At 41.0% G+C, this 14,061-nt stretch overlaps 1 protein-coding gene across 1 annotated transcript in view; it reads left to right on the top strand.

The window, feature by feature from the left end:
• LOC120592848 (uncharacterized) overlaps positions 1-14,061 on the top strand; it is a 155,822-nt gene that overhangs the window by 107,235 nt on the left and 34,526 nt on the right. Inside the window, exon 4 of the mRNA XM_039850549.1 lies at positions 173-317. Within this exon, the coding sequence (XP_039706483.1) occupies positions 173-317 (145 nt within the window). The remainder of the gene's footprint in view (positions 1-172; positions 318-14,061) is intronic.

Genomic DNA, 14,061 nt, shown 5'->3' with positions numbered 1-14,061 from the left:
TTTAAGCTTTGGCTAATTGGATCTTTGCTTGCATTTGTTGATGATTCGTGGTAACCCTGCCTAGATTTGTTCCAGATGATATTTCAAATTTGAAAGCTCTGTTATTTAAGCCCCGTGTTGGAGCACTCCTCACCCCCATTGAGTAACTAATCCTGATTAGTTTTCTTTGCAGGCTTTCTTTCCCTCAGCTGAATCATCACCAAGGACTGCATCCCTCAAAATCCTCCTGGCAAAATGCCACTCTCTGCCTATCTCACAGAACATTTCCATGGAGCTGGATCAAGTGGGCTGGATGAGACCCAGGAAGCTTTGCGCAGGTATGCCTTTCTTGCCCTGGTTTCTATGGCAGGACATGTCAGGCAGGCCTCATGCCTGGATAGACTGTGTTGTTGATATTTACCTTCCTCCTCCCTTGTGACCCTCTAGTTTCCCAATACTCTTCCTTATTGGTACCTGAAAATCCACTGTTAACGATGCCTTGTATAGACTGCCCCCTCTCCATGCTCTTTTTTTAAAATGCAAATATCCCTATTTTGGGGGCCATTTAACTCTAAGCACTCAAATAACCCAGCTTTCAAAAGCTTCATTTTTCCCCTAGGTCCTCTATACTTAGTACTTTCTAGGTCTCGTAAGTTTCAGTTCCTCCTATCTACCTCTTTACAGTGCTCTTATATATACCTTCCTTGCCTCAAAAGGACCAGTTCCATAGTCCCCACCCTTATGGAGTCATCATAACCCTGCCTTTCTTGCCTTTTGCCTAGACTTACTCTCTATGAGTCTCAGTTCCTTCCTCTCCTTCACTGACCACTAACCATGGAAAACCCTTCACGGCTCAAGGCAACTTCATTTAAACCACTCAAAACCCAGAGGCTTCCCCCCAGGAAAACTAAGTTACCTTCCAGCGCTTCAGGGTACATCCTTTTAGATTCAGCGCACTGGTCCTGACTGCCAGACACTGGCAGTAAAGCTCCACCTTCTGCCATAACTGGGAGAATTTATGCTCTCTGACCCATGGGCCTAATACCATACCTTAACAGCCCCTGGGCCCCACCCCATTCATTTTTATAGACACATAATTTGCACGAATGCTGAGGACACATAAGACCTCACAGAATTCCTTTCCAAGTTTTCTATAGTCTGTAAGTCCTGGGAGACCTGGTTCCACTTCCTAATGCCCCAAACATTCCCTGAACTCCAATGGCTGCTCTAGATTTACTAACCTTCTTTTCTCTTTTATTCTCCTTACTCCCCTCATGGAGGACATGTAGGATGCTTTGACTTGGAGCTTATTTCCAACCTTGCAATTCCTTGCCAGCATTCCAGGAAGGTAGGAGCCAAAGAAATCACAGGCTCAGGTCTTTTGTAGCATCATTTTTCTAAGAAATATCCAGAAGCCAGGAAGGTGGTAAAAGAAAAGTAAAGAATTCTGAAAGCAGGGAGATAATCCTTTACTGTCAGAACTAGGAGGGTCCTTAGAGTTTGCTCAGTCCCCTCATTTTATGAATGGGCAAAGAAGTTCAGACAGGAGAAAGAGCTTGCTAAAAGTCATAAGTCAGTTCATAACTATTATAACTGAGTGCTTCAACTTTCTGACTTTCCACCACGCCAGAGTATGATTTTAACTCCAATTCTAGAGCAAAATCTTAAATGTTGGGTTGCCAAGCCTTGGTTCCACTCAAGCTCACCTATAGATTGGGATTGCCAGCCACCTCCTTTCCTTCAAGAAGGCTGCAGGTGGTGGGCACAAACCAAGGCAGCAGCAGATGCCTGTCATATTTTCTAAGTCCTCTGCCTGGAAATATGGCACTCTCTCACAATCCCCTGAGAGGTCAGGCCAGGGTATTTGAGGCAGAGTATCTTGTCATAGCTATTTCTCTCCTCCCTCCCTCTTAGTAAATGAACCCAATCCCTTATCCCTGGCAACTCAGAGACTTTTTCGCAGCTGCTAGTACTCCACTGCCAAGTGCATCAGAGTGCTCCCCACCAGCCTCCTGATTGTTCGGAATAGATGATAGCCCCTCGGAGGAGGCCCAGCAAAGCCAGGGTTAATACCTACCTTGGGGAGTGATCTGGGCTTATTTATAGGCCATGGGTGGGAAAATGTACTCCTGAGATCAGCACAGGTCCTGTCATCGCCTCAGCAACCACTCTCACCTCTGGGATATAAGTGGCTCCAACGTTGCAGCTATTCTTCTCAAGGCCCCCAACAGACACTTTGGCTAAAAATATTCCTAGGAAGGAGGATGACCTCGAGATCCCATTTGGGAAGCTGGTTGTCATTCAGCTCCTTTTATAACACTGACTCTGCTGGCAGTGGGATCCAAGCATCTCATTCCAGTATGTTTAGTACCTGCTTTACGTCCATCTTACTCAGGGCCCAAAGGACTTCAGTATGTTTTCTAGTGCTCAATCTCTGGCTTTATGTCTTCCTCCACATACACTCCCACCAGCCCCTTTCTCTCAGCTTCTAATCTGGATGTTCCCAGGGTAGACCAGTAGAGTATAGAGGATTAGCTTTGGAGTTGGACAGATTCTGGTTCAAATTTCTGTTATGCTACCTTGGGCAAATCGCATAACCTCTATGGACCTCAATTTCCCCATTTAAGGATTGAGATGCTGTGTAACATCTGACTTACAGGATCATTGTAAGGACTGAGTAAAATAGAATTAATTAATGTCCCTGACACAGTTTCTGACATGCAGGAGTGCTCAGTGATGGTAGGTTACTTCTCCCCTCTGCCCTTTAACAATTCCATATGCCCAAGGATTTTCCAACCCCCCCATGCACACACACATACACTACTGTCGGGCTCAACCTCAATCTGCCCTGTACATGAGCTACTTCCTTTCACTATTCACTCACTCACTCACTCATTCAACAAACACTTATTGAGTAAAATTCAAAGGTCAGTGGAGTTTGCCTTTTGAGAGCTTGATGTGCTGGAAGGATCAAAAGTTTTGAGGTCAGACACACTTGAATTTGAATCTTGACTCCCTCACTTATTAGATGTGTGACTTGGAGTAAGTCATTTTACCATTTTGAGACTCAATTTTCTTATCCGTAATATTAAGGTACCAATCTGAACCTCATAGGCAATGCTGTAAGGCTCAACAAATATAAAGGCGCTTTATAAGCTCTGAGATGGAAATGATAAAAATGGCAATAACAATAAACCACTTAGAGATAATAGTTGTGCCTTATACCTATTCAGTACCTTACAAGCAGGCATATCTCATTTTATTGTGCTTCGTTTTATTGTGCTTCACAGATGTGTTTTTTACAAATTGACTCTCCACTACAAAAAAATTACTAGTTGCTTTATTGTAATACTTGCTTTATTGCGGTGATCTGGAACCAAACCCAAAATATCTCTGAAGTATGCCTTTAGTTGCTGGTCTGTAAGTACTTGTTGATGTTCTAATATTAGAATTCCGAATGAAGTGTGTGTGGGGTAGAGGGAGGCTCTTCTATGTGTAAATACCAGGATCTCAGAAGCAGCCCCATTGCAGGTATACCCACAAGCATATCACCCTACATATTAGCTGAGCTCTGCTCAAACCACCCAAATCTTGGCTGACTCAGAAGCCTATTTTGGCGATGACGTTCAGATCATTTTCCACTGAGGCCCTCTCCCTCCTAGTAGGGGGTCACTCTGGGTTGGGGTTGATCTAGAGGGTTATAGGGTACAGCTAGAAGAACCTATCACCACTCAATTGAATGCCCCCAGAGCAGTTAGAATCATAAGCAATACAATGGCTTCTGAGCAGGTAAGAATAAACTGATGTATCTTTACCCATTATTTGAGTATTTCTGTGGTGATGATATCATTTACTCACATTTTATAATGGAGCCAGGTGTCAGAAGATCTGAATTCTGTTGCTGGGTTTCTAAGTGTACTTGTATGCAGTCAGTTCCAATTATTTCTCTTCTGTAAGCCTCAGTATCCTCATCTTGGAAATGGAGGCTGTGTTGTTTGGCTGTTATGAGAACACAGATTTCACTTACTAACTGGGTATGATTAGATATATCCTTGGTTTTACCTCCTCCCTGTTTTTTGAACACATCTATTGCTCACATTTACATTTAACAGGTGGAGTACAGAAAGGATGAAACTTTAAAGGTCTTTACATTTTCCTGGGAAAGTGGTAGGAAGGGCAAGAAATTAGAGCTATTGGTAGAAACAAGATTTTGATAATATTTGTATATTTAAATTAACCAAGATCTCCATGCTACCTAAGACTTCAAGTACTATTGTTCAGACCTAGAATTCTTACCTTGTAATTCCAGACAAGAGCCTGAGGTTTTTTCCCAAGATATTCCCTGAGCAATGTAAAAAGCTCCAGGGTACTTCAGATACTGTCTTTGGATTTCTTCTTGACTAATTTCAGCCCCCTCTTCCCATCACTGGCCTCATGTAAGTATAACTTTCCCTTCCATCTCCATCCCTCATCTTGGTGGTTCTGAGATGTGGACTAGGTTGACCATTAGCCAGGCCACTCTAAAAGGAGCTGAGGTCTGGACTCAGCCTGAAGGGTATTCCCTCACCACAGGTAACTTGGATCAGGGCTCGAGGAACCAGGAAATAAGCAAGTTAATGAGCTAAGACCTCTTTTTTATTTCCTTTAGTACTTACTGGGCCACTAGGACCATTTATTTCCTCTAAACTTTCCTTTTTCTAGACATATTGCAAGTATTGGCGCTTCTAATATGTGGATTGGAAGCAAGTTTATTACTTTTTAAAATATTTTCTTAATTTTTAATTTCAGTTGGTATACAATATTAGTTTCAGGTGTACAACATAGTGATTAGACATTTATATAACTTACAAAGTAATCACCCTGATAAATCTAGTACCCATCTGACACCATACATAGTTATTATATTGTTGACTGTATTCCTTATGTTATACTTTACATCCCCATAACAATTTTATAACTAACAATTCGCACTTCTTAATCCCTTCCCCTTTTTCACCCAGTCTCCCAACCCCCTTCCCATTTGGCAACCATCAAAATGTTTTCTATATCTATGAGTTTATTTGTTTTGTTTATTATGTTCTTTAGATTCCATATGTAAGTAAAATCATATGGCATTTGTCTTTCTCTGTCTGACTTACTCCACTCAGCACAATACCCTCTAGGTCCATCCATGTTGTTGCAGATGACAAGATTTCATTCCTTGTTTATGGCTCAGTAATATTCAATTTTATATATATGTAACATATATATATATATATATATATATATATATATAGAGAGAGAGAGAGAGAGAGAGAGAGAGAGAGAGACCTTTTATCTAGATGACTAGATAAAAGAGAAGTTGTATATATATATATACATATATATATGTATATATATATATATATACAACTTTGTATATATATATATACATATATATATATACATATATATATATATATACAACTTCTAGTCATCTAGATCTTTTATCTAGATGACTAGATAAAGTTGTATATATATATATATACATATATATATGTATATATATATATACAAAGTTGTATATATATATATATATACAACTTCTCTTTTATCTAGTCATCTACTGCTGGGCATTTAGGTTGCTTCCATATCTTTGCTATTATAAATAATACTGCAATGAACATATGGATTCATATGTCTCTTCGAAATAATGTCTTGGGTTTCTTCAGTTAAACGCCCAGAAATGGAATTGCTGGGTTCCTCTTTGTCTCATCTTATAACCTTTGTTTTAAAGTCTACTTTAGCTAGTATAAGTATTGCTACTCCAGCTTGTTTGTTTGTTTGTTTGTTTCCACTTTCATGAACATCTTTTTTCCATCACTTTACTTTCAGTCTATGTCTTTCTATCTAAAGTGAGTCTCTCATAGACAGCATATGTAAGGGTCTTTTTTCCTTATCCATTCAGCTACTCTATGTCTTTTGAGTAGAGCATTTAATCCATTTACATTTAAAGTAATTGTTGATAGATATGGAGTTATTGCCATTTTATTATTCATGTGGTTTTTTTTTATCTTTTTTATTTTTTTTCTCTACTCAAAGAAGTCCCTCCAACATTTCCTGTAATACTAGCTTGGTGGTGATGAACTCCTTTAGCTTATTTTTGTCTAGGAAGCTCTCTACCTGTCCTTGGATTCTAAATGATAGTTTTACTGGGTAGAGCAATCTTGGTTGTAGGTCCTTGTTTTTCATCACTTTGAATATTTCCTGCCTATCTCTTCTGGCCTGCAAAGGCTCCATTGAAATATAAGCTGACAGTCTAATGGGAGATCTCTTTAGGTAAATAATTGCTTTTCTCTTGCTGCTTTTAAGAGTCTCTCTTTGTTTGTAACTTTTGGCATTTTAATTATAATGTGTTTTGGTGTGGGCTTCTTTGTTTGGGACTCTCTGCACTTTCTAGGCTTGTATGTCTATTTCATTCACTGTATTAGGGAAGTTTTCTGTCATTATTTCTTCAAATATTTTTTCAATTCCTTGCTCTCCCTCTTCTCCTTCTGGCAGCCCTACAATGCAAATGTTGGTACGTTTGATGTTGTCCCAGAGGCTCCTCAAACTATTCTCATATTTTAGATTCTTTTTCTCTTGTTGCTGTTTTGATTGGGTATTTTCTGCTACCGTATCTTCTAAATCACTAATTCAATCCTCTGCTTCACGTAATCTACTGTTGATTCCTCCTAAGATATTATTCATTTCAGTTATTGTATTCATTTCTGGCTGGTTCTTTCTATGTTTATCTTTGTTAAAGTTCTTACTGAGTTCACCTACTCTTCCCATAAGTTCATGGGGCATCCTCATAACCAGTGTTTTGAACCTTGCATCTGGTAGATTGCTTGTCTCAATTTTGTTTAGTTCTTTTTCTGGAGTTTTGTTCTGTTCTTTCATTTGGGACATATTTTTTGTCTCCCCATTTTGGCTGCCTTCCTGTACTTGTTTCTATGTATTTGGTAGAGCTGCTACATCTCCAGGCCTTGGTAGAGTGGCATTAATTAGTAAGTGTCCTGTGGGGCCCAATGGCACTGTCTTCCTGGTCACCTGAGCCAAGTGCTCCAGGTGTGTCTCTTGTATGGGTTGTGCATGTGCCTCCTGCTGTAGTCGAGCCTTAGTTGCTGTTTGCAGGTCAGTGGGAGGGACTGCCCCTTGGGCTGATTGTTTGTGAGGACTGCAGTGACTACAATGGTGGAGCCGTTGTTACAGGGGCTGATCCCATGGAGCAGGATTCACTTTATTAGGGCTCTGGTGCCTGCCCACTCTGCCCTTTGGGTGTTTTGTCCTCAGATGTAGCCCCAGGTGGTGCTTTGGCTCAGATGGAAGCTGGCCACCAGGCATGCAGACCAGGTGTGCCTCCTGGGAGGGACCCTTCCACAGGCCAAGTTTAGCCGCAGCCTATGACCTGCCTGAGAGCACCTGACATGAGCCACCAAACAATCCGCAGATGGCCACCACCCACACTGGGCCTGGATGTGTCTCGAGAGGCCAAACTGCAAACTAAGGCTGGCTGCTGCTGGTGCTAGGCTTGAGGCTGTTCAGCATGAGCTATGGGCCATGCTGAGGCCAGGTGCTGTTCGTTTAGGTTTTGTGAACCTTTGATAGATTTTAAGAAAATTCGCAGCAAGAGCCAAGACAGTCTATTGCATGGAAAAACCACTGGAAGCAGCTTGGGTGGGCCTGTAAGTTGAGTGGAACGAGATCTCGGAATCACCAAGGCTGAGTGACCAGTATTAGCCAGGTTGATGTAGACTCAGATGTGGCAGCTGCCTGTGTGTGCATGCCAGGCAGGGGAGGGATCAAGAATTGAATAATGTTCTCTGCCAGCACTTCTATCTGGAAGAAAGCTGCCCCTTCAGCCCTCACTCTGAAGCCAGACAACTTAGTTTCTCCCTGTATTTCCCTGGTGCCTTTCAGGTTGTTGCTGCAGCATTGGAGTCAGAGCGAGTGAGTCCATCAGCAAATAAATTTGTGCGCAGGCCCCTCAAGGAGATCATCTGCGACTCCAGTGGCCCTTCATCTCACTCAGCCACAATCTCTGCTGGTTTTCACAGCCAGAAGTTATGAGGACTTCTCTTCTTGGCAGTGGAACCCTGGGCTGGGCAATCTGATATGGGTCTGGGACCCCTCGCTTCTCCAGGGAAAATTCCACAGCTGAGATATCCCTCCTGATTCTCAACTGACACTCACAGCCTGTTCCATGTTTCTGCCCCTCCTACCAGTCTCAAGGTGGACTCTTCTGTGGGTCCCTAGTTGTAGGACTTCTGTTCAGCTAGATTTCAGGCAACTCCCAATGACAGCTGTTCTATGCATGTGCATGCCTGTCCATATAAGCCTATATATTCATCTTTGCCCATCTACAAGCCTGTTAAAGTACTTTTTCAATGCACATATGGGTGTTCCTGAGTACGATGGCAATGTTTATTTTTAACTTAATTCTCTGTTTGTGTGTGCATGCCTGTGTGTATGTGCGTGTTCTCCATTCTTTTGTCTGAATGTGTCTTTGGGTGTGTTTGACATCTGGTGCTTTTTTGTATGTGTTTGGATATATGGGACTATCTATTTGCATCTTTTGTTTGTGGGTGTGTACAGATGTGTCTATATGTCTGCATGAGTCAGTCTATCTGTGTATTTGAACATATAAGGCTATAGCTCTGTGGCTATGGTGAGCAATGACAGCTGAGAATGCAACCCCCAGAAATATCTAGCCTAGTGCCTTAGCTTTCACTACTACCACCCTCCCACTAGAATATTTCTACTCAGAAACAGGCTTCTAGCCACAGCAGTTAGCTCTGTTTCATGGCAACCATCATCTAGATACTCTTGGCCAGGGAGATGTGTCATGAAGTTTTTTGTCATTGTTGTTTTTGTTGTTGCTTTGTTTTGTTTTGTTGTAGTTTGGGAGCTGCAAAGTGAGGCCCAGAGTAAAAGGTTTGTGGCACTCTATTTGTCTTCTTCTGTTTCCTTCCCCTGTTCAGTTGCCCTCTTCCCAGCCTTCCCTCACTTGAGTTACTTGGTCCAGACTCAGGTTGGTTAATTCTTTCTTATACAAAGGGCACCAACAGGCAGGTCTGAGAATTTCAACCAGGTCTCCATGCCGATTCTTTTGATTCATAGAACAAATGATCGGCATTTTACTAATTGGTAATTTATATGTGCTCAAAGATGGCAATTAGTCATTTGTAATAAGGCCCTTTTCCTGGGGAAGCTAGCCTTTATAAGGCCCCAAGAAGTGAAATCCAGGGAAGCAGTCGTAAAGGATAAAGTATCCATACTCAATGGTTTAGAGGAGTGTTGGGGGTTACTAAGAGAACCTTGGAGGTGGGAGGCTCCATGGCAACCACAGGACTTGAAACACTTAGCAATAGTTTTTGCTGCCCTGTTTGGCCCTTTGTTCTCCTATGATAATATAATAATAGTAATAATAATAGCTTAGATCTCCAACAATTTACAAAATGCTTTCAAATCCAACAGTTTGTTTTACTTCATGGCAGTCCTGTCAATAAATATCACCTTCTCCCTGCTATTGTACATGAAAACTCTGAGGCTCAAAGAGGGGACATGACTTACCTAAAATCACCCTGATGATAAATGGTAGAGCCAGGACCCAAACCTTCTGTATGACTCCAACTCAGGATATATTACCTAGATCTCTGCTCTGTCTATCTTTCACAACCCTGGAGAATCCAGAGTTGGAAGCAAAATGCTTTTTCAAGGGACTGATCCAAAGTAAGTCAGAAAGAAGCATTTGATGGTAGGCTACAATATTCAAGACTCCTTAGAGAGAGTAGAATTTGAGCTGGGCCCTGAAAGATACTAAGATATTAAATAGGCAGAGCAGAGGCAATTGGTAAGATGGTAGGTGCTATTACAAGGAGAGAGCCATTCTCCTGCTCCCCAGGGAACGCTCGATTCAAGCTTTTCTCCTATTAACAGTGCCAGAAGTCAAAGGGAGCTACTTTTTACGTATGTGATACCTTATAGTAAAGAAAACTGTTAAACGCTTAATTCCATTTAATTCCCACAGCTACCCTAGGGATACTATATTAGCTCCACTTTTCAGATGAGAAAGTGAAACTGACAGAAAAGAAAGGAGTTTCCCAAATAAAAAAGCAAGTTGATAGCAGAGTTAGAGTGGGCTTTCTCATGGCTCTAAGCCCAGTGTCCTGATACTTATTCTCACTTGGAGAAGATGGCAGGTTATCTGGAGTAGGTCTTAAAGCATATAAATCTAGCCATATTGTGCTTCCACCACCCATACCATCTTCTGCTTTCTCTAGGGTCGCAGCTTGGCTGGCCTTGACATTGGCAGACTGAGCATCAGCTGATGACCTCAGCCAGGGAAACATGCTATGACAGTGGCCCCATCTCACCAAGTCAGGAAGCACTGGTGGGAATACACTAGAGGCAAAACCAGTACCCAGGCCCCTAGTGCTCTGAGGGAAAAATGTCATTGGCTCCCTGTCAGTGATTTCTCTTCTCTTCTGTAACCTTCATGGGTTACCTGTCAAAAAGCCAACCAATCTTTCCCCCAGAAGTTAAAATTAACCAGTTTTTTTCCCAAAGTGACACTGAGGAGACATTTTCCAAAATAAATTTATTAATCAAGAGAAATTGCTTTAGAGGAGTTGAGGAGGGTGAGTCTTGAGTTTCAGAATCCAGTCTATTTCCCTCAACTCTGAATTCTAGGCAAAGTCTTCCTTGGATCCGGTGAAATTTTTCTTTACAGATTAGAGATTCTGATCACAATAATTTAATTGTTGAACTTTTTAAACTACAGCCACATGTGTTATCTCATTGGAGACTCATACCCTGGGAAGACAAGGCAGATATTGTTGTCCTTATTTAACAGAGGCAGAAAATAAGTGTCAGAGAAGTTAAACAATGTGTTTAAAATCACCTAGATCAGTGGTCCCCAACTTTTTTGGCACCAAGGACCGGTGCTCCTATGAGAATCTAACACCTGATGATCTGAGGTGGAGCTGAGGCGGTGATGCTAGCGCTGGGTAGTGGCTGCAAATACAGATGAAGCTTCCCTCACTTGCCCACCACTCGCATCCTGTTGTGTGGCCTGGTTCCTAACAGGCTGTGTACCAGTACCAGTCCGTCGACCATGGATTGTGGACCCCTGCCCTAGATAACTACTGGCAGAACCAGAATTGAAAACTAAGTGTCTTAATAATCAGGTCTGTGGATTTTAAATTTTTTTTTTTACTACATCTACCTGGATTACCTTCATGGACTTGGATTTTAAAGCTCCTTTCTTCCTGAAAATCCAGATCATTTTTGGTCAGCTTTATTAATGTATAATTTACATATAATAAAACTTACCAAATTTAAGGATACAATTTGATGTTTTGACAAATATGTATAGTCATGTAACCACCAACACAATTGTGATATAGAACATTTGTATCACCCTAAAAAGTTCCCTCATGTTCTGTCCCTCCACTCTCCTGACAACTACTGATCTGCTTTCTATTTCTATAATTTTGCCAGAATTCTTAGACTGATATTAATTAGTCTTCAAAAAGTTGTGAAGACAATAATGATCCCTTTTCTGGATCTTGAAAATTTACAGAGAAGTGAAATGATTTTCTCTAAGCAATCCAGTAAGTTTGTTTATTCATTTATTTAGTCATTCAGAAAACAGAAACTCTGTCCCAGGAACTGAGATGAATGTTGGGATACGGAATTTAAAAAGACATCTGTGCTCTCAAGGAATTCACAGTCTAATTAGGGGAGAACCATAAGCTAATGAGGAATAAGAACAATGTGATAGGTCCCAAAAAAGTCTTGAAAACAGTTCTATAGAAGAATTGTGCTTCATTCTGTTTGAAGAAATCAAAGAAACAGACTGGATCCCAAATCCCTGAAGATGTGTTCTAAAATAATGAACAAAAGTTCTGAAACAGGTTGGGAGGGGGGGCAGCTGAAAGGAATAGGGTTTGAGACCTCTCTCCAGGCTAAGAGAAGCCTATTTCCAAGCCAAGAGAGGCTAAAAGCATGAAGACACTAGGCTTGGAGAACTGCGAGATGGATGAATTAGATGGTAGACATTCTAGTAAAAATTCAAAAGAGTCTTAAAGGGCAGAGTTCCTAATGGGCTTGATAATAACCCTCAAATCAAATTGGGAACTTTCAGGAAGTGACTGATAATTATCTTTTAAACTCTGATATCTTGGGGCTTTCAAGAGTGTTGGGAGTTGGAGAAAAGTTCAGTATTGAGAGCAGCTTGCACTTCCTTGCTTGGATGATAGAGATAATTTATCCCAGGGACCTGGAGGATCTTGCGCCATTTGCATTTTCCAAGGAGGGCAGGATCAGTAGAGGTTGCTCTTCTCAGCCCTAACTTTGGCTATATATCATGAGAGCTTCAGACTGTGGGGGACTCAGAGCTAGGATTGATGTATATGTCATGAAATTGTTATGCTGTCAGCACTGCCATAGCTCACTATGAACTTTAGAAATAGGTGAACCTCACTCTCCCAAAATCCAAAGAATTTTCTGAAGGAGAAGCTTTCCTCACCCAACCACTTGGCACAAGGCTCAGAAACTAGGTTCTGGAGTCAGACAGATAGGGATTTCTATCTCCAACTTGACTGGGTTAAGGAACTGAGTTTTGTTCTGTTTTGTTTTGTTTTGTTTTGTTTTGTTTTGCTTTGCTTTGCTTTGCTTTGCTTTGCTTATACAAACCAATTCTATGATTTTTTTTGACATGAAATGAGTGTCCTACAATTCAATTCAATTCTGACACTAACTACACAGAATTAGCTTCAGACTGCACAGATTTAAGAGATCATTCTCACAAGACTGCCCTCACTTTAGATAATAGTGGTAAGTATTGGGTCTCTGGGTTACTCACACTTCTGGCTACAAATTTGGAGGTTCCCACTACCCACAGAAAGTTTGATAATTCACTATAACACCTCAGAGAACTCAGGAAAGTGCTTTACTTATTATTACTGGTTTATTATAAAGGGTACAACTCAGGAACAACCAAATAGAAAAGATGTAAAGGGCAAGATATGGGGGAAGGGATGTGGAGCTTCCATGCTCTCTCTGGGTACACTATCCTTCCAGCACCTCAATGTGTTTACTAACTAGGAAGCTCTCCAAACCCTATTATAAGAAGGGAGGGGTTATAGAAGTTTCATTGTGTTGGCATGGTTGGTTAAATCATTGGTTTCAGATGATTGAACTCAATCTCAGGCCCCTCTCCCGTCCCTGAGGTGGAAGAGGGCTGAAATTTCTAACTCTCTATTCATATGGTTTGATCTTTCTGGTGACCAGCCCCGATCCTGAAGCTACCTAGTGACCCCCATCCACCAGTTCTCTCAGCATATAAAAGATACTTCTGTCATTCTGGAGATTCCAAGGGTTTTAGTTCTCCTGCCAGGAACCAGGGACAAAGACTAAATATTATTATTATTATTATTATTATTATTATTATTATTATTATTATTATACCACAGGACTCAAAGACCCCTTCTGATGGAAAGCCATAGAAAGAGTACTAAATTAGGAATCAAGAGCTCTGTACTCTAGCCCTGGCCTTGGGTAACTTAGGGGCCTATCACTTCTCTTCCATTCCCAGGCCTTAGTTTCTTCCTCTGGACATAAGAAAGTTTAACTGAATGCCCTCAGAGGTCCTTTCAGCTTTAACAAAGGCATGTTCTAGTAGCTAAAGTGATCCCCCCATATCTGTCCTCATAGATCCATGCCCCACCTTTATCTGATTTGCTCAGGAAATGGGTTCTCTAGATTCATAGCAAGAGCAATATCAGACAGAGAAAAATCATCGGAGATGTACTTTTCCTTCTATCCACTTAGTCCCAGGGCTGGGACTGGGATGAGGTAAGTGAGGCACTTGCCTAGGGCACAAAATTTAAGGGATGTCATAAATACTCAGTAATCAGGATAAATAATATTTTAACACAATATATTTTTTAATTAATTAATTAATTTTTATGGTGACATTGGTTAACAAAATCCAGTAAGTTTCAGCTGTACATTTTAACAGTAAGGCATATATATATATATATATATATATATATATATATATATATATATATATAT

Source organism: Pteropus medius, unplaced genomic scaffold, assembly GCF_902729225.1.
Source record: "Pteropus medius unplaced genomic scaffold, Ma_sr-lr_union100, whole genome shotgun sequence".
Lineage (NCBI taxonomy): Eukaryota > Metazoa > Chordata > Mammalia > Chiroptera > Pteropodidae > Pteropus > Pteropus medius.
Note: the sequence above shows the minus strand (reverse complement) of the source record. Positions and strands in the feature narration are given on the sequence as shown.